General features: G+C 44.6%; 2 protein-coding genes across 2 annotated transcripts; both read right to left on the bottom strand.

The window, feature by feature from the left end:
• Positions 1-202: 202 nt before the first annotated feature.
• Positions 203-5,089, bottom strand: LOC133908564 (farnesyl pyrophosphate synthase-like). The gene is made up of 12 exons (XM_062350642.1): positions 4,982-5,089; positions 4,787-4,944; positions 3,068-3,208; positions 2,866-2,952; positions 1,911-2,027; positions 1,733-1,821; positions 1,474-1,525; positions 1,280-1,375; positions 1,154-1,198; positions 950-1,039; positions 806-877; positions 203-482 (listed from the first exon to the last, which is right to left on the bottom strand). Exons 2-12 carry the CDS (start codon positions 4,934-4,936, stop codon positions 354-356), a joined length of 1,068 nt encoding a protein of 355 aa, XP_062206626.1. The 5' UTR covers positions 4,937-4,944; positions 4,982-5,089; the 3' UTR covers positions 203-353.
• Positions 5,090-14,239: 9,150 nt separating this feature from the next.
• Positions 14,240-16,363, bottom strand: LOC133908563 (E3 ubiquitin-protein ligase At4g11680-like). Its single transcript, XM_062350641.1, has 3 exons — positions 15,674-16,363; positions 15,241-15,595; positions 14,240-14,760 (listed from the first exon to the last, which is right to left on the bottom strand). The coding sequence occupies exons 1-3, from the start codon at positions 16,099-16,101 to the stop codon at positions 14,617-14,619; spliced, it is 927 nt and encodes a 308-aa protein (XP_062206625.1). The 5' UTR covers positions 16,102-16,363; the 3' UTR covers positions 14,240-14,616.
• Positions 16,364-20,868: the final 4,505 nt, after the last annotated feature.

Raw genomic sequence — 20,868 nt, 5'->3', positions numbered from 1 at the left:
ACAACATGTCAACATGCATTTACCGCAGGGGCGAATCTTCTATGGTAGCCTGGCACATCAAGGCCGTCACGTTCAAGCGCAACACTCGGACAGTGTTGTTTGCCTGGTATTTCACTCCCTCGTTTTTTTGTTTTTTTGTTTTTTGAAAGAAAGGGCATGATGAAAATAGCCGGAACTGGAAATATGCTAATGACACAAGTGATTACACACCTCTAAATAGCCTGTGCTTTATTATAGTCGGGTGTACAGTACAAGGGGAACATGAAACGCACAACATACAACGAGTTACTCGTCCGCATCACGTCTAGTGGTTGATGCAGGCATCGATGGAGCAGCTTCTCCACGAGCCAGCTCTACTTCTCCCTCTTGTAGATCTTGTGCAGGAAGGACTTCAGAACAGTCTGAACCGCCTTGTTCGGCTGGGCCTCGATGTCGGCGATCAGATTGTTGTAGCTCTCCCTCTCGTACTCATGAAACACCGCCTGGATGTATACCAATACCAATGACAAAAGGGCGTAAACAACACAGAACATAAATGAAAACAGAGTGTCATGTTCCGCCACATGTTAAACGGGTATTGCCACATTTTGAATATTGTTTCAGCATCTCCAACCAAATTAGTGCCATCATGTGGTAGATTTTCTTGTTTATAAATAATAACAAAATATTGTTAAGATACCAGGGACAGTGCGTGAGTGACAGAGTCTCCATTTCATGCCTTATGCTGCTACCGGCGATATATACAAGGTCGACTCAACTGATAATAATTCATAAATAATAAGAACATGGAATGGTCAAGACAAACCTCCAGGTCAAGCTCTTTGTACAAGTCCTTCACCTTTGCAACAGACGCCGGGTCGGACTTCCCATAATTTTCCTGTCGACCAGTCATCAAGGTTTAAGCACTGTCTTTTATGTTGTGAAAAATTACCAAATTCATAGCACTTACAAATAGAATGCTGTTTTGGTTCTCATCAGCACGTTCAAGAGCTTGCACAACTAACCAGGAACACTTGTAGTCTTCAATGTCAGTTCCGATCTGTGATAAGAGTTCATACCGATGAGATCATAAATTAAAGAAAAGAGGGCCTTGATTACAATCGACTGAATTCAAACACTCAATCAAGTTAATAAAAAAGGTGCAAACACCAACCTTGCCAATGAATTCAGGATCACCGAAACAATCAAGATAATCATCCTGTAGAAAAATATCATTAATCAGAGGCAGTCCAATATAGACAAATCATATTATTTAACCTACAAAAAACAAGAGAAATACCTGGACTTGAAAGTATGTTCCCATTTCAACAAGAATGTTCTTTACATCACCAAAGTTATCCAAGTTCTCACCAGACAGCAGCAATGCACATGCAACCTTGGATGAAGTAGAATATTGTTACTACAGACATCTAATTAAAGGCTACCATTATCATCCACATAATATAAAGAAACATATAGAATGCCAACTCTTACAGGAAGATAAAATGAATAGTAGGCTGTCTTGTATTGAACAATGCGGCGGTGACTGTTCAAAATGTGAATCATTGAAAGAAATTAGCAATAAATAGAGATGATATCCCAAATTTGTGGTACACTGGAAACTACACAAGCAGTGGTAAAGAAGAACTATCTTTTTTTTAAATAACACTTGGTTACCAAAATATATTCGATAAATCATGCAAGGAAACAAAGTATATAATTGTGTTACTGTTACTGTGCAACATGAACTTACATTGTTAAGTTGTATTTACTCAGATCCTTTTCACCCTCGTGAGTAGTGATAAGATCCAATAACTGCCCTGAAGCTGTCTTGAACTCAACCTAAAAACATAAAAAGAGTATCAGTCATTTGAAAGAAGCAATCAGTACATTTAGCATGAACATACACTAATGTTAGAAGACATGATTACCTCATTGAACAGATCAATGAGATCAACATAATATGGTTTTCCTTTGAAGTGGCGTTGAAGGATCCGTGAAATATGGTTGCGAAGGATAATCCCATCGTTTACAGCAATGAGGCCAACCTATTGCAAAACAAAAGGCAAGCAGTTGGTTTCATAGTTTACAAGCTAAAAGCCGAACACAATATGTAAAAACTCAACAAGGCATTAGTATAAATTAGTTCCCTACGAGGAGATCAAATAGAAACATGGAACATGAAAATAAGTTACTTAACAGGAGATCAAATAGAAACGTTGTAACATGATAGTCAGTCGGAGTCGCTATCTTTGTGACCAGGTGGACGATACAGTCTAACACCTGCTAGCAGATTGTGTGTTCGCCAGAGAGGTCTGGTTCAAGGCACTCCAATGTGTTGACCTGTAGGCTTTGGCGCCAGATGGAGTTGAGTCCGTCTTCCAGGAATGGTGGCGGAAAGCGCAAAGCGGAGTTCCCAAGGGGGTTCGTAACAGACTCAACTCTCTCGTTATCCTGGTGGCCTGGTCCATTTGGAAGCATCGCAACCATTGCGTCCTCGATGGCATTCGGCCCAATGTGGCGTCCCTGCTGCGTGAGATCTTTGAGGAGGCCAGTTGCTGGGATGAGGTGGGCGCGATAGGGTTGCGTTCGTTTTTCGTGTGAGTGTTTCGTCGGAGTTGCTAGCTATGTTAGTGGCGCGCATGTAACTAAAAGCTAACCTAGCCGTTGGTACGGTTTTGTAATCGATTGTTTCTCTTTCTTAATATAATGGCACGAAGCTCTCCTGCGTGTTCGGAAAAAAAAGTTGCATAACAGATGAACAAATTCTTCGATAATTCGGTGCTAACATTAAATCTTTATAAGTAAAGCCTTGGTAGAGCCATCAAAACGATAATCTATAAAAATAATTTTGTAGATAAAAAAGATAATTGCTTCTCATCTAACCTGAGGCACCCTAAACCAGCAAGGCTGGCCACGTCGTGTCTGGGAGTTGTCCATAATATCATCAAGCACAAGAAAATATGCTTGAAGCTGCAAAATGAGAAGGGACCCAAATGAGAAATAGTAATTAAAGGTCCCAACTTATCAGAGATTTTAAGCTATTAACATTTAGCAAACATGCTTCAAAACTGGAGGAAAATTTTACCCATTCAATACACCAACCAAGGGTGCAGGCATGAAATATCTCCTCCTTGCTCAGAACATCCACACCCTTCAATATCTTGTAGCTATCGATGACAGAGAGCCCACGGTTGCACTTTCCTCCGAGCACATTATAATCCACCATCTGCTCCAGACGAAATAAACAAGTCAAAAAAAGTTATCTAAGTTAGGAATTTGTTATTCTCAAATAGTAACAGAAGAAACTAAAAGAAGAATATCATCAGATACAGTGCATTTCCAGTTTCAATTGATTTGTTTTGCAGACCACAAACATTGGCAAACGAAAATGTGAATGAGTGGAAAAAAACCATCATAATACCTGCACTGGATGACGTCAATATGTATCCATTGACAAGAGCCAACAGAAACACTTATTCTTTAGAAAGGGATAGATAACAGACTCAATCCATCAACTATACTCCTAAATAACTAGCAAGAAATGACATGCTTAACAAATGTGTGATGCTCCACATTTTCCTTTGCCTATAATTGTTCTACTGCTTAACCAATGAAAATTGACTTCCTTAATGTAAACAATACTCAGAATTTCTGGTGCTTTTGACATCTCGGTCAAAATTTCTGGTTCTTTTGACGTCGAAATCTTCGACATGTATTTTAACTGTTAGTTTTAATCACTACAGATGTTTTAAGTAACAAAAGTTTAGCAGATGACAATATTTACTCAAATGAAAAAAGAACCATGTGATCAATCCAAATATTTTCAAAAGATATCTTTGGTACAAGATGAAAAGTTTGACAAACATTTCGATTATTTTCTATTTATTCAGAGTTTAGTCAGCACAACTCAATTTTTACAACAGAAGGCGATCTGCTCATCTTGATTCTGTCCAGTCAGTAATTTTCAAGATTTTCTTCCGTCAAGTCAATTAACAAAGTCCTTTAAAGTTATATTGATGTTCATCAAACAAAAGCAAATCATGCAGAATTTAAACGAAAAAACAATAACTTTTTACTTCGATGCCTTATGGAATGTGTGTACCTATAAAAGTATGTGAATTCTAGATGGTATGCTCCACCAGCAGCCTATTCATTACCCCTTATGGGCCTTAGCAACGTGTCAAGCGTCAGGAACAACAACTCAAATGCTAAGAGTCATAGAGATTAACTAAACTGAGAGAGAGAGAGAGAGAGAGAGAGAGAGAGAGAGAGAGAGAGAGAGAGAGAGAGAGAGAAGGGAGACTGAGTATACATGAAAGAAGGTCTGTTCTTTCTACTTTGGCTTTATCGTAGACTGTCTATCGAGCCATCAATTTGTTATGAAAGATCTAGTTGTTGTGAAATCTGCAGTTGCTAAAATGGCGACGGCGGAGGTGGTGGTGGCCAACGCCTCTCTGTGAGAGAGAGAGAGAGAGAGTACTCTGTTGCTCAGACTTCCCAGACAATCCAACTCTAACTCCGCTAAACTAATCCAAACAACAACCCATCATGTTTACTTATTCTGTTTCTCCCAATCCTCACTCCATACCATTCTAACAACACGAAACACATAATCGCGCGAACCGGGAAAATTCACCGGCCAGGCATCAGATCCTCCGAATCACCGGAATTCCAGAAAACCCTGCAAAAGTCCAAAGTTCTGACGCGAGCATATAGCATCCTCCTCCGCTAAACCAGACCAATCCAACTCTAACTCACACTAAAATAAAAATAAGAGAGGCGAGAGGGGAAGCGAGAGAATTACGCGGTCGATCCACTGGAGCGACTCGTCGGTGAACTCGAAGGCGGGGTCCTCGAGCATCTCCTCCTTGAGCTTGCTGTATATCTCCGCGAACGCGGCCTTGGTGTCGCCGCCGCCCGAGGCGTTGGCCACCACCACCTCCGCCGTCGCCATTGCGCCCTCGGAGCTCTTCCTCACCTCACGTCGCGCGGGCGCGTTAGGAGACGACGAGGGGGGGGGGCGAAATTCTGTGGAGAGTATTGGAGGGGAGGCCAAAAGGACGAGGAGAAGCGAGGCGCTGCTGCACGGGAGTACGGGATTGTGATGCGGGCGAACGGATTTGTAATCCTATGCTCGAGTTAATTATAAAAAAAATCCTATGGTCCAGCAACAACCCATAGGGAGCCACTACAGTGATATAACATGTATATAGGGTGAGATGCTAAATCTCATGTGCCCGAAAACGTCACTCTATTCGGTCGACGTAGCTCAGCCATCGAATAAGAATTAGACGTGTGAGATTGTTTCTTCTCCTTTTAGCCCAACGTATATTGTTTTCTCTGGCGCATCGATGAACCTTCTCAACGTATATTGTCTTCTCTGACGCATCGATGAACCTTGCTCTGCCACGTTATCCACATCCTCCTGTCTCCAATGACGTTCCACTGTAAGATCCACGTCCACCGCTCGCCGTCTCTCTCACCACTCTTTTTAATCTCCCTCGCTGCCAATCCCACCCACTTATTGTCCACTACTTTGACGATGACACTACCACCTTGCCTCACTATCACGCCACCACCTACCGCCGATTCAGTTGCCTCCCCAAGCATCTCTCTAAACCGGCACCCAGTGAACCCACCTCAAACCCTAACCCCTTTATGTAACCTCGTAGTTGCATATGCTTTTTCTTCAACGCGTGTTCACACCATGGATTGAACGTCTTGCGATCGAGGGTAGCAATGGGTCGGATCGGGACTGGGTGAAACAAGAACACACCCAACCCGAACCCGAAAATCAAATCGGGTGTAAAAGGACCCCCGCCCCAGGGTCGGTGAGGACCCGAGACCCAATTGGGGACCCATCGCCTGCCACGTTTCTTTTAGCTTCTGCCAGCGGCGCATAGAGATATGGGGGCATAGGCGGCAACGCCAGCGACTGCGGTGAGTAAGCGACGGGGGCCTCGGCGGCCCCTGGCAGGTAGCAACACCAGCTAGTGCGGTTGGGGGAAGGCAGTGACAGCAGGCAGGGGCCTCGGCGGCGGCTGCTGCGCAGCAATCGACAAGCAGGACACGCGGCTGAGGGAAGGCAGCAACGGGCCCAGGCTCTGGACCATGTGCTGACGCCACCTCGACCACACATGACGCATCCGGCATTTGGTCAAAAACCATGTTGCATTGGCCCCCAAATTTCCCACCGGCCACCATGTGTGTTTGGGTCCTACATGGACGACTGACTCACACGTTGCGCGCAAGCCGCCCCATCTGTGTTTTGCGGAGGCTGCCTGTCCTGAACCCAGCTGGAATTAGGGCCCTAACATGACAGCCCTGCAAATCAAATTTTACATCCAAACTTGTCTCCATCAGATCTAAAACCCGCAGGATCAGATCCGTCGCCACCCTTACTTGTGATTATCAGGTGCCAGATCATTACATATCCGTTTCAACCTCATCTGTTCATCCCTTCGATGTTCTAAATATACCCTCCAGCCAGGGCTACGGGATCACTGGGTGCCGCCATTAGCCGTTGCTGCATTCGACGAGCAGGGGGCATTGTGGCAGGTATGTCGTGGCAGAACATGCAATTGGATAATGGGCGCGTAACCATGATCGAGGTTCCGCGATTATGCTGCTCACGGCGATGAGTTTTATACACTAGTCCCATCGATGAGCTCCACTTCTTGTCTTCGTTGCCCCTTGTATGCTCAGCTCAGCCTCATGATCCATACCCCGTGGTGTTTTCAGAAGCTTCGAGCAGATGGTCATTACTGTGATCGTGACACGCTGACGTGCATGACGCATAGGTTGTTGGTTGGTAGATAGTGCAGGTCTAGTATTGATGGATATACGAACATATTCCTCCGGAAAACAGTAGTGGGATAAACTGAAGGCCATCATATCGTTCTATTTTGGGATACATATAGATATTCCTGGTATATATCCCGTCGGGACATCCCCAGTTACCCAAGTCACTCGAGAAGCTGACAGAACATTTGGTTTTGATCCGATCGCACTCTCTGAGTTGGCTTCATTAGCGAGCCTTCATCGGCAGTTTCCATCAGCTGCTGCCCCCGCCACCGAACCTTGTTCCGCTACAGAGTTCGCTTTGGCGTAATAACAACTGCACACGTGAAATTAATATTAGACATCTAGATTTAAACGACAAATAATAAAAAATTAAATGTATTTTTAAAATATACTTTTTTGTCTTAAAATAGATATTATTTTAGCTTCTTTACCAATATTTAAAATACATGACGTTCTATGATTTCAAGATAACTTTAGATTAGGTTTTTCAGTTTTACCTCTCCATTAAATCTCTACTTCTCAATATAAATCTCATTTTTAATCATGCTACATCATTATTACTTATAGATCAATATGCAATAAAGGAGGGTAAGATGGTTATTTTACCTTTCACCTTAATACCTATGCCCAAATCTAAAACATCATGTATTATGAGAAACATAATCTAACTTTGTACAGTGAACGTTTGATCAACTCGATTTTATCATAAAGATCGATTGAATCTATCATAACTCATGTATTTTATAGAAGTATAGATATATATACACATGATTGGAGTAATGATGGGGTTGGGGAGGGAGGCCGTGGATGACAGTTACGGAAGGCACTCGGGGGCAGTAGGCTATGTATCGAAGGAGCAAGGGCAGTAGGCTATGTATCGAAGGAGCAAGGTTCGAAAATATATTTGGGACCCAAAAATCGCCCTGGGATTTTTCGATATTCGCAATAAAAAAATCGATCAAAATTTAGCGAGAATTCAAACAAATTCACTCAGTCAAATTTATAAATTAGAGGCAAAATTTGGGTCAACCGACTATTTGGTAACAGCTCAAATTCCATCTCGTATTTTATTTGTGATAAAAACTGCTTGAATTTCATAAAAAATCGTTCAGTTTTATCGAATTTCAGTGAAGTGAAAAAACCAAAAAATGCTTAATTTTGTAAAATTGATAACTAATTCATCTGAGCATCAAATCAAGTGAAACAAATTTTATTGGTTTCGCTGTAACATGATCTACATTATAAAAATATTTGTACTCATGAAAAAAAATTATTTTCTGTGAGAAAAAATATTTTCTAAACCTAGTTAAATGCATAGTTAATTCTTTGGTAATCTAAAAATCATGGAACTAATTTTGTTAGTCATATTAAATGATCATATGCCTTTTAAAATACATGAACTCATTAAATAGTTATTGTAACATGCATGATTGTGTAAATGTGTTGCAACTAGATTAATTCATAACTAACCCATCACACAACCAAAATTAGTTCAACCATTTTTATTGGTTTACTTGTACTATTATTTATGTAAAAAAATAATGGTAGACACAAAAAAGTTAATTACAGTGCTATCTATTAACATATTCACTTTATGCTTGTGAACTTTGTAAAAATTACGAAGAAATTAATAAAACTTTAAATGAAGTGCAACAAATTTTAAAGATCCTATTAAAATACGTCCTACACAAAAGAAATATGTGTTTACATGTTAAGCTTTTTACTGATATATGATAGGCCAAATCATCATATTCATAAGGACTATTTTAGTATTTTTCTTTTTTTTCAATCTTCCTCAATATAAAATATGATGTAAATGATATTATTTTTGAAAAAAAAACACAGAAGGTCTTAAAATTATCTCTAATATTTTTAGAATTTTTATGATATTTTTAAAAAAATTGAATTTAAATAAAAAAAACCAGTCAAATTAAAAATTCGGTGCAGAGCAAATTAACCGTTTTTTAATATCAAACGTTTATCGATGATTTTTTGAACCGTGCACATGAGCAAGTGTGGGGGCACGGAACCTTCCCTTCCCTACGTTAGACCATCTCCAATCATATTTCCTTTATTTTGTTCTCTTCTCAATTCCCTTCCCTATTCTTATTTCTTTATTTTATCTTATCTCCAACAGCTTCTGTCGGTGACATGGGAACCAGGGGTCTCTAAGTCCCGAGGCCAGGACAGCAGAGTGTCACGTGGCGCCCTCCTTTGGGGATTATCTCCCCGAGATACGAGAAAACCAAGTTCCGGAAGAGGGTGCTCGGGGCCATGAACAGTGGTCCCCGAGTACCCGAGTTCCCTGATGACAAGAGAAGTCAGTCCCAGGAGAGGGTGCTCGGGGCTATGAATAGTGATCCCCGAGCACCGAGTTCCTCGAGGACCCAAGCAGGCGAGTTCCGGGAGAGAGCGCTCGGGGCCATGAACAGTGATCCCCGAGCACCCGAGTTCCCTGAGGACCAAGAGAGGATATATCCGGGAGAGAGTGCTCGGGGCTGTGAACAATAGTCCCCGAGCACTCACAGTTCCCCGAGGGCTCAAGAAATCCTTCGCCGGTGGTCCCCACAGGGGCTCAGCGGTGAGGTGTCAACTGGTGAGAGGCCTGATGCTGCATTTAAAAGGGTGTGTGGTCTGTCACTTCCAACCACTCCCATCACGCCTGCTGTCAGTCCCTGCCACGGTCTGGCAGGGAGGCGTGGGGACATTTAATGTGCGGGTCCCGTCGCGCGTCATCCGGCGCGCTTCGGGATAACGTCGCAGGGCTCGAGGCGTAACGCCTGCCGCCCTGCTGTGTCAGACTCGCTCTGACCGGGCAGGCACGCGGGGCTGCTCGGTGGCTGCCCGACGGGCCCTCCCCGCTGCACCCGCTGAAAAGCGGAATGATGGCGACGAAGACCGGACGGGGGCGCGTTTTCAACCCTCCCCGTCACCTCAAGCTCAGTCCATGATGGTTGCTTTCCATTTATGACGCTTTAGAACTTGCGCCATCCTTTCTGGGGCACGCTATCCACCCCAACGGGTATAAAAGAGGGGCGGGCTCCCTGGAGAGAAACAGATCGGAAAAAGGACTCGGACTTGGATCGACCGAAGACACGAGAACATATCGAACGAACTCCGGACGACGACGACGGAAGAAACACGAAGCTCTAGACTTAGACAAACATACTTGTACACAGCAGATCCTCAGAGAGACATTCTCTGAGTATTTATAGCATACACACATGAGTAGGGTATTACGCATCGTGCGGCCCGAACCTGTCTAAAATCCCCTGAGTATTTACTTCCTCCTGCATCCGATCATCCACTCTACCTGCATCTCATTTACTCCCATTCATTTCACGTACGAGGCGGGTTCAGAATCATCCCCGGCCGAATCTCAAAGGGGATTCCTCTGTATCTCTGTTTGTGGAGTTCACCATCCGACAACTTTACTTCGAGAAGAATTGTGAAAGAAAAGTAGAGAAAATCTCGTCCTGAAAAGAATGATCTGAAAATCCCTTCGTAACAGGAACTGTTGGATTTATGAAAAAAAAAAAATTCCTTCACAACAGAATTTTCGCTCGTGACGGAAATCCCTATGCATAGTCTTACGGTTATCGCTTTTCCAGTCAACCCAGTCAGTGTGTGCACGTTGATGGTGAACAGTTGCTCTCGGTCCGTCCATGGTTTATGGCGTTCTTAATTACCCTTGTAATCGAACTGTCGTCTTGCTGCTCCACAACCGATCGAATTCAATTATTTTCTTTCCATGACCTCCACAGCATGCATTCATGAACCCGAAAGATGAGATATCCACCACCCTGTCCACCCAGTACGTACGTAAGTACCGAAAGATGAGTGGTTCGATCCTTTGATCGAGACAAGTCGGCGATCGAAACCAAAGGAGCGATTTGAGGCGGAGACGAGGCTTTTGTCGCGGATAACCCAGAATCGGCACAAGCTCCATGTGCACGTCGAGTCGTCGATGGGCGCGACCAGCGACCAATGCTGACTCCGCCGATCACGTGTGGCTGACCTGGACTCGACTCGAGGAGCCCCCGTGCCCGTCCTGTCTCCGTTCGTAAAGCACGTGACAGAGAATTGGAATGTTAAACCGGAAATTTTCGAGAGAGACGATCGCAGCGAGAGCTGCGGAGCCCATTTTGTCAACGTGCGCTTTGACTTGGACCCTGCTATTTCGCGCGGCGGAACCCTCCTCGCACGTGATCAGACAGCCCTAATCAGGTAAGTAGTTCATCTCCTCAACTTACCATTTTCGGACTCCATCTGACCATCTTCCCCATCGAGCTATCCCACTGGGACGGTGCTAATTTGAGAAAAATTATCAAAAAAATTTGGTTTAAAAGTTTTTAAAAAAATTGGTTTAATTTTTTTTAGAAAAATTACTGAGAAAAAGTTTAGCTTAAAACTTTTGAAAAAAAATTACCCCCGAGAATAAAAAAAATTGGAAAAAAATCTTAGGTAAAAATCAACTAGAAAAATTAGCTAAAAAAATATCAAGAAAAAATTTGGCTCAAATTTTTTTTTAAAAATAACGAGAAAGTGGTAGCTTATAAATGGTTGTACGGCTGCGAAGTGGAGATCCTGTGTCGATCTGCCGTCCGAAGCCAGAAGGAAGCAGACGTTACCACTGCCTTCTTTTGGATTCCTTTCCCTTTTATCTTGCGCTTCTTCGCCATCGTGCATGGAAGATCATGTACTGGCTGGTAGCCTGATACGACGGGTTGGTTTCGTCGATTGGTCGTGCGTGGGGATGGTCTCCTATCTCCCTGCGGCCGCGGCCGGCGGAAACGGATCCTGCGGGCAGTAGGAGACAGACGGCCGGAAGGAGTAAAGGAAACTGGCCGGCTTGACTGTCTTGTCTCGATCTATAAGATGTAGAATTTTCTATTGACTATGGTAGGATTTAGGATAGCATCAGAGTCCTATATAAGACGGGGATTCAGACCTTCGGGAGGGAGAGGAGATAACTTCTACAACCTAAGGTAGATTAACACATAGGCAATTTGGCGTAAGCACCAAGACCACAAGAGATACTCGACGACTTCAACTCTAGTTTAGTTTAGATAAATCTAGTTAGTTTACTTATACTCGAGAGAATACATATACATCAACTTTCATATGGGACGTAGGGTATTACTCTAGCCAGTACCTCGAACCTGTCTACATCGTGCGTCTTGTTTTGTGCTCGATCCCTGATCTCAAAGGTACCCCGGTTAAATTATGGACATATTGTCAAGAACTAATTTTTGACAGCTGGCGCACCAGTTATGGACATTCTTCTATTTTTCAGGATCGATCATGTCTCAAGTATGCATCCGCGTCGAATTCTCCGACACTGGTTTCTACGACCACTTTGTGTCGGTGGTAGTCATCTTCAAATCACCTCCTGCCGGCTCCGAGATCACCTTCAGAACTATGGTTTACCGCTGGGACAATTAGGGTGGACTGATCTGCACCAGTATTCTTGAGTCCAACCCATTGGACACATACCGCGAGGTGGGATACCTCGAGTGGAATCCCAATGAGCCTAGCGTTCTTCAGTTCATGGACATCAACAATGACAGACAGAGTGAAGAAAGTGGCAATGACGGCTCCATCGATGGCCAGAGCAACCGAACAGATCGATTCGTGTTTATGACCTGAGCCAACGACACCCCAAACAAGCAAAACACGAAAGATCCAGGCACCGTGATGAACAATGATGTAGGAATCCTTGAAGATCCAGCAGCGGCAGCTGCCGCCCATGGTACCGGCGTCGTTGGAGGATTACCACTAGGGACGTCCGCAGTTGGAGCTCTAAAGGCACCCTATACTGCCCATCATCGACAGATAGCTGAGGATCAGGTGAACCCTGATATTCGACGTTGACTCAGCCTAGGAACTCCTACTGTTCAGGTGATGCCTCCACCTGCAAATATTCCATGATCGAGGGATGAACCCCCTTAACATAGTGATCACGAAGCATCATTGAATCGACCGCAGCCAAACCTAGGCAGTGATGTTTTTAGTACTCCGGAAGCTAATGTCCAAGAAGCTTATATGATTCTAAGGTCCTTCCCTGAGTTGGATCCGACGAATCCTCTAACCCCAACAGTTGTGCTTCCTCCATTCTAATCTCGTGCTCACATTTTGTTTTAGCCTCTCTTATGCAGCCCCCACAATATGGTGGCCTGATAAGGTTGATTCATTTCTTAAAATAACAAGGCTTAGGATAATAAATTCGTAGTTAGAAGTGATATACTCAAGGTATAATTGGATTGTGTGGATAAAGGCAAAGAGAGAGACGCACCATGAAATCGTTGTCAAGCTCTGGACACATAAAGAGCCTCCTACCAAAAGTTTGGACCTCAAAGGATGTTGATATTTGAGCTCGATCACCACACCTGCACAATGGACACTCGTGCCATTGTGGTAATCCCATATGGTGGTTCCTCCAGGAATCTATGATGACCTGTTTTGAGGCGGCAAGAAAAGATAATTATGATCACGGTCTAAAAAGGCTAGGTTTAAAAATAGAGTACATGTTTTACTATCACGGTTGCATATGTGTGGGTAACACAAATTTGACAGTTATATTATGCCACGGTAAAAGGATGTATGCTGCTAAAACACATCTATAAAAGGTTAGTGTATCTAGAAACTGAAGCCACATCGATCAATGGAGAGTAAGGGTGGTAGGGGGCGGGGACGCTGGTGGTGAGATTAGAGGATTCGTTTGGTCCAACTAAGTACGAGGAGCCTCTCTACAACTTCCCTTTGCAAGATAGGACTTATTTTCATGCTCTAAATCACCTAAGGATTTACGAGCACCTGAATGAGTCGTTGCCAAAGTGCTTCTATGGCTACAATTGCATCGTTCAGATATATAATGGGAGCATTTATGGGGGGCGTCGATTCTTTCGATGTTCTCTTGGTAGGGTGAGAACTATATTACCATGATCGTCGGTGCCATTTTTTGAAAGTATTATACATTGTGACCTTCACATTTGTACAGGTCTCCGACGATGACCCCGACAACTGTTAGTACACGAGATGGATCGATCTGCCTGTTCTACAACATATCCAATATTACGTGCACCACATGCAAGACCAAATATTTGACTTGCATAGGAAGGTAGAGAATATGTAAAGTCCTCTTGTAATACACTTGGAGGGCCCTTCTGTATGCCTCGATCCATGGTGCAGCTACCCGTGCCACAATATGGATACTCCTCCTCTGTCAATACAGTACAATGCTGGAGATTATTGGAACTTAGGAGTCTCATCACAGTTCACTCTAAGTCAGTACAATTAGAACTATTGTTAAAACGGCGTTGTAATTTATGTATTGTCATATCAATATTTGGTCTTTATATTCCTAAGATATGTTAGACGAAACTCTGTTACAGCATTAGAAACCATCTTCCTAGGGGACCAGCGGTGATGAGGAGAAAAGGGGGCAATGTACTCACTTAGAACCAATAAAAATTCGTATCTTATTCCTCATGAGATCTCCTCGCAAAAACTATTTCTGCCTATCAATGTCATGTGAAGCAATGGCCCACACGCACGCACAGCAAAATACACACAAAAGGCCTTTTTTTTCTTTTTCTAGACTATGTATCACCCTTTTGTAACCTACAAGTGTACCACCCATCGCTTCTCAGCATCTAGTCAGTACAGGCCTTTGGAACGAAGTTTCTGTGAGAGGTGCGACGCATGCATCGGCCGATGGCCGGAGGTCGCGGCATTTGTAGGTAGCGCATCCGACCTATCCCCTGGCTTAGGGTGCAAGCTCTACAGATCGGCCGGCACAGTCAGCATTTATAAGGAGCCAACTTCACATCAGCTGAGCTCTTGCTTGCAGAGAGGGCAAGAGGAGATGATCCTCAGCCACCGGTCCACGCACTTAAGGTGGAACATGTGTGTGCACGGCAGCTGCCGCACCTCCTCCTTCTCCTTGTACTGCGCCAGGCAGATGGAGCACTCCTGCAGTAGCAATTCGGAGAAGTTCAGACTAGTAGAAAGGTGCTGTCAGCCGATGCAGTTCAATGCTCGGAGTTCTTCATTGTGCTGTACTGCTGTATGTGTTATGTATGCCATCACAGTTGAACATATCAATGGTCATGATTTCAGTTTGCTAGGATTAGCAGGAAAAGAGGTGCTTATTATATTGGCAGCATCCAAAAATGTAAAGTTTGGACTTCTTATCTTTAGTATCATCCAAAAAGGGAGCACGTTCTACGTTCGTACGCACGGTTATCACTTTTGGGATATCCTATTCCGGCCTGTAGTAGTTTACCAATCATTTGTTTGGCGAAATTGTTCCAGGTGTCCTCCGTTTCTACTCCGTTATTTTCCTACCTCAACTCGCAGAGATGTTGCTTTGTTTTCTACTAGCATGATCCTTTGTGAATTGTGACCGCAACTTCGGAACAGCGCGCGGGAAAAATGAATTTAGTAACTCACTCGATTGTCGTGCTCGCGGTCTCTCGGCACTTCGGGCTCCTTGAACCGCCACCGCGGCAGCACGGCGAGCTGCTCATCAGAGGCGCCCCTGCCGACGGAGGCCGAATTCATGTTGTAGCCGAGCGCGTAGCCGACCATGGGGACGAAGCAGCAGAGCAGGAGGAAGAGGAGGAAGGGGAGCGAGTAGACGACGGCGTTCCATGCGAGCAGGCCGACGCAGAGCGCGTACAGCCTTGGCGCGCGGTGGAACGACCCGAGCCGCGCGTCGAACACCCACACGTTGCCCATCACGAACCACATCGCGAAGAACAGCTCCAGGAACGCCCTCGCCTTGTTCATTAGATACGAGCTGTCCCTGCATTCGCGCAAGAATCCCATTACATGAAGAGATCTATCAAATGTCGAACGAATTACGATGCTAAGTTTGTACTACCTTAGCGCGTCGTTGACGCCGTGCATCTCGGGGTCGCCCGAGAGCTCGTCGCCGCGTCCGGCGGCGGCGGGATAATGCCTGTGGCGCCAATAGAGGAGGGGGAGGCTGAGCACGTTGCCGACGTTGTAGGCGGCGACCCAGAGCCGAAGCGGCCACGCGGGACGCTCCTTGGGTGAGTTTGCGACGACGGCGGTGGTCAGGACCATCTGCGCGACGATGACGCCGAGCTCGAGGGCGAGCCAGCCGGGCGAGTTGAAGGGGTTGGAGACCAGGTCGGACCTCGGGCCGTTCTGGTACTGGTACACCCGGCGCAGGAAGATGAACCACCGAGCCCTCGACATGCGCGCCACCGCGCGCATCGTGAACGCCGACACCCGGCCGGCGCTGCTCCCCGGCGCCGCTGACGACGACGACGAAGGCGGCCGCATTGTTGTGGGGCAGAGGAGGCATGCCGAGTTTATTTTCTCCTCGAAGGATAAATGGTGGGAGGGTGGAAGCGGGTTGGGTTCGAGATGGTGACCAATAATCTAACGGCTTTGCTTTGGCGCCAAGAGTGGAGGAGGTGGAGGGAGGATCACAACGGTTGGCCTAACCGTCTCCCTCCCGCCATGCTTCCTTCCTCCTGGCTCTTGCGTTCTCTGGCTTGTGTTTGGTTTTGTTTAGGTGGGAAGCAAGAAGCTGCCGAGCGGTCCGGGCATGGCGCGCAGGTGGCCTGACTTAACCGAGATTAACTAACCATTATGGGCTTAGAGTAGCAGCACTTTATTTTCTTAAAATTCAGATTACGCCTTGTTACTATTTAAGATGGCTTGTTAGTATCGTATTAGAATGCTGGTTACTGGACTAACAAATTATTCCAGTATTTGAGAACACCATGATCACATTGATTGATGTTTGAGAGGAGAATGGATTCTTTTTTTAATTATCTTCTGTAACACAACCAGTGTATTTCAAGGAAGATGACTGGTATCATCGGATGTGTCAACTGGAACTAATGAAGAATTGATCCATGAGGCTGACAGCGAGGAACCAGAGCTCGTGTATAGGTTGCACGTCTCTGTAGATGTGGTGTGCAACTACCACGAGCTCATTTTCTCCTTTTGCTTGAGAAACTCTGCCTCTGAGGCTCTGACGTGACTCTAGCTAGTTTTAGCCTCGACTTCGGAAATTTTTTACTGTGAAGAGCCATATTAAGATCTTATTTAGTAGAATTTCAGCTCTAAAATCTATACAGGATTTAGAATTTGTAAAATAAAATAAAAAATTTAAATATATATTTTTAATTTAAAATAAAAACAAAATACCTCAAAAACCGTCTATCAATCTACTGCTGAAGCTCAGTCAATCAAACCCTAAGACTAAGACCAGTTAGAGTTGGCACAAGCGTATGTCGAATTGTCGATGATGGTAATTTCGATCGTTGCCGCGTGGACTTGTGCTGTCGTGCCGTTTGGTACCCTCTTTTCGTCGTGCTGCTCGGGCAATCCAAGCTTAGAAGTCCTCGTCAGAAGTTGTTCTGCTAGTCTTTACGCGAAGGCAAAGGCCTAGATGTTTGGTAACACCATCTGTACTGGGTCAGAGCCCACTGACGCACCAAGAAACCAAAGTGCCAATGGCCATAGTCCAGTCCATGCAAGTCTCGCCAATTTGTGTGGTTTGATAGGCCCGAACAGCCTGTTTCCTGGGACAACCTTAGGCCCGATCAAATTTCGGCGTTGCGCCCACGAGATCCCGTCATCCATGAAAAGCCGGAGCCAACGCTGGGCCGCAATCTTTTCCCATTTTTTGGGGGGTTCAGACTTCAGAAGTAGAAAACGCGAGACAAATTGTACTTATGTGCTGTGGCCGTGGCCCGTGTGGCAATCTCTGAGCAGTTTCGAGTTTCGTAAGTCAGGAAGCCTCTAGGTACTGGGCAGACCGGTTTGGAGTTTGTTGGGTACAATAGTATACTTTTTGTAAGATAAGAGTAAGATACAATATCAGTCCTTAAACAAGTCCCGTAGACCCGGATGACACTGCAGAACTACATATTTTGGGCTCTACTGTCCAATTTGATATCTGGGAAATAGCTAAAATCCGTAGCTTTGCACTATACAAATGCACTAACATGTCGTTTTGCGTGACATTAATATACTAAATCTATATTTTCACTATACAACTTCGCATTATCAAACGGTTAATTGATCAGGGACTTTTCTTCCCATCCGACGGCAATCGATCGACAGCGAGGACTTGATCAATACATCAAGAGTGACAGTACTGTACGTACCACTGTTCCTCCAAACAGTAATAAGTTCCCTTACGGGTTATCCTAAGTCCTAACTTACGCATGGAGATCGACTCAAACGTACTCATCGCGTCGATGTGCTTGCTCGATGCCCTGATGGTATGTTTCAGCGATGGATAGATGGAACGAAGGCATGCGGCGCCGAGGCAGCGTAAGACCGTAAGTTGGTTTGGTACGGTTACAGGCTTACGGCTCGCAGACGATCGAGCAGGATCGCACGCGCGGTCCCGGGCGAGGAAGGAGGCCACGATTTCCAGCGCCTTTTTCGACGCCCCGGAGGTCCGGACCTTCCTGAGGGGGCACCGGCCGGGCTCTCGTCCGGCAGCGGAGGCGGGGTGGGTTGGGACGTTCCCCGTGCGCGCGACAACAATTACGGCCGTGAGGCGACGCCCGTCGGCGCGCGCACGTACTCGTACGCGCCCGAACGAAACCACCCGTGTCGTAAAGTCGTGAGGCTTTCGAGCCTCGTGCCGACACTCCCGTGCCCGGTGGTCAACCTCGTGAGTGCGCCATGGAGGGGCCACGTCAAAAGGCGTGGGGGGACGGCGACGCTGCACAACATCGTCGTTGCGTCAGTCGGGAGTCGCGACCTAGGTGATTGACGTCCCCGGCCGTAGCCATTATCGCTAGGTGGAATATCGTCACAGCGCGCGATAGCAGCAGCCGGCGAGGGATTCGAGTATTCCAGACGATCGATGGTGTAGGCCGGCTAAGATGGTTGCGCTGCACCACGGAAGCATATACGGTAGCTAGGTAGCACCTGACGGACCTGATCGCGCGATCGCCACAGGCCGGATGGATCGTCTGCACCACGGAAGCATATACGGTAGCTAGGTAGCACCTGACGGACCTGATCGAGTCCGGGAGCCATAGATGCGTAGGCCGCGCACGCGGGTGCACGAGCTGGGGGTGCGGGAGTACGGTTCAGGCGTCGCGCTCAGCAAGCAAACGAAGTCGTCCGATCCCGCAGCCAACGTCGCGGCGCGAGGGACCGATCGAACCAGCGAAGTTTTCGTGTGGATCGAAGAGAGATACAGCTTTCTTTTCTTTTTTGACTGGTGGGAGAGCTAGAGCTACTAGCACAGGAAGCAGATGGCACGCAACGCGTCACGCGCGTCGTTTTCCATGATCGCCGGAGGCACGAGGAACCCCGGATGCAGGGGCAGTTTGTGCTTTTTGGCAGGTGCTAGTTTTAAGCAAGAACTAGAATACCGTGTGCTGGTACGCTGTTGTTTTTTGTTCTTTCTCGTGAATGGCAGGATGGGTCATTCGCCCTTCGCCGCTGCCTTTCGGGTCAGTAGCTCAGGTATTGTTGTACTGTACGTGGGTGTTATCAACCGATGCTCCGTGGTGCTTTGACGTTCCCTCCTGTTAGTCCTGTACTATACTCGAATCTGAGAGGGTCATGCAGCAGTACCACTGTACCAGTGGAGCAGAGTTGTCGGACGTAATGTCACCTGGGCTGTTTGCTTCGAATTCAAACAGGGAGTGCCCTCGTTTCAGTGAAGGAAAACAAAACGAAAGGGAAAAATGCTTTTGTAACGTGAAAATACGGTGCGAGTGTACACTCCCATACGGCCCCTTCCAACTCTGTTTTTTTACTCCACCCAAATCAGGCGCGGCAAAGTGTGCTACTGAACAAAAACAAGCTCTACGTGCACCGATCTTCCTCTGAAGAAGGTGGCATGCAAAGATTTTACTACCACCATACGACAGTACTATTGATGATATTGTACACAATAGTTGGTTACCTAGTCATTGTACTTTTCAATTGTGTAATAACTAGTAAGATGTCCATGCTAATAGCGTGGCTAGTTTCTTTGTAATATTTTATCATAATAATCTTTAATTAAAAATTCGTTTTTTTAGTTGTTTATGATGTTAGTGTCATTTAGTTAGAAAATACATAAATTTGAAATAAGAAATACAAATTATTTTAGTGGAAAATAAAATTATTTATGCTCCAAACTTGTACCCGAATCGTATACACGTATTAATATTTGATTTTTTTATAAGACTATATTTGATATGGATCCTTATTTTTTCTATTCTAACCCCGACTTTAATTATTATTAATTTTATTTTATTTGGACTCTTTATTTAGATATTTTGATTTCTAAATTGTATGAAAATTGAACTGCTAATTTTTCATAAATTTTAATTTCGAATTTAGGTATTTATTAATTGTATTTGATATGGACTCTTTAGTTTTCGAATTTAGCTATTAATTAATCGTATTTGATATTGAATTTTTGGTTTAATCTAGACCTTTAGATATTCATAATAATGAGTGATCTAGATCATTTTGCTTTTTTTTCCAATTAACATGTATGGTAATTTCGTGACCTTAAAAGCGATCAAACGTGGTCACTCATTTTTCTCCTCAAATAATAATATAACTAGCAAAGTGACCCATGTTAATATCATAGCTAGCCTCGTTACAATATTTTATCATAATGATTTCGATTAAAATTAGTCTCTTTAGTTTTTTTATGAGGTTAGTGTTGTTTAGTTACAAAATGTACAAAATAAAAATAAAAATTATGTTAGTGGAAAATAAAATTATTTATGCTCTAAACTTGTACCTGAACGTATAAACGTATTGGTTCAATTTGTATATATTTTAATCAATTTTCAAAATCGTGTGTCAGGTGTAGGTAACCTAGCCAAAATCATAATATATTTACCTTGCTTCATGCTGTGTCTTGTCTGCTACATGCTTGATATGATGACCTTGAACTGCATGATGCTTCTTAATCTATTAACTTAGTAAAATTTTAGAAATTTTTAATTATTTTTTATTATGAATTGTAGCTATTGATTAATTGTATTTTACATGGACACTTCATTTAGGAATTTGATTTTTTATAAGACTATATTTGATATGGACCTTTATTTTTTCTATTCT

Source organism: Phragmites australis, chromosome 2, assembly GCF_958298935.1.
Source record: "Phragmites australis chromosome 2, lpPhrAust1.1, whole genome shotgun sequence".
NCBI classification, from domain to species: Eukaryota; Viridiplantae; Streptophyta; class Magnoliopsida; order Poales; family Poaceae; genus Phragmites; species Phragmites australis.
This window is presented reverse-complemented; position numbering and strand designations above follow the sequence as displayed.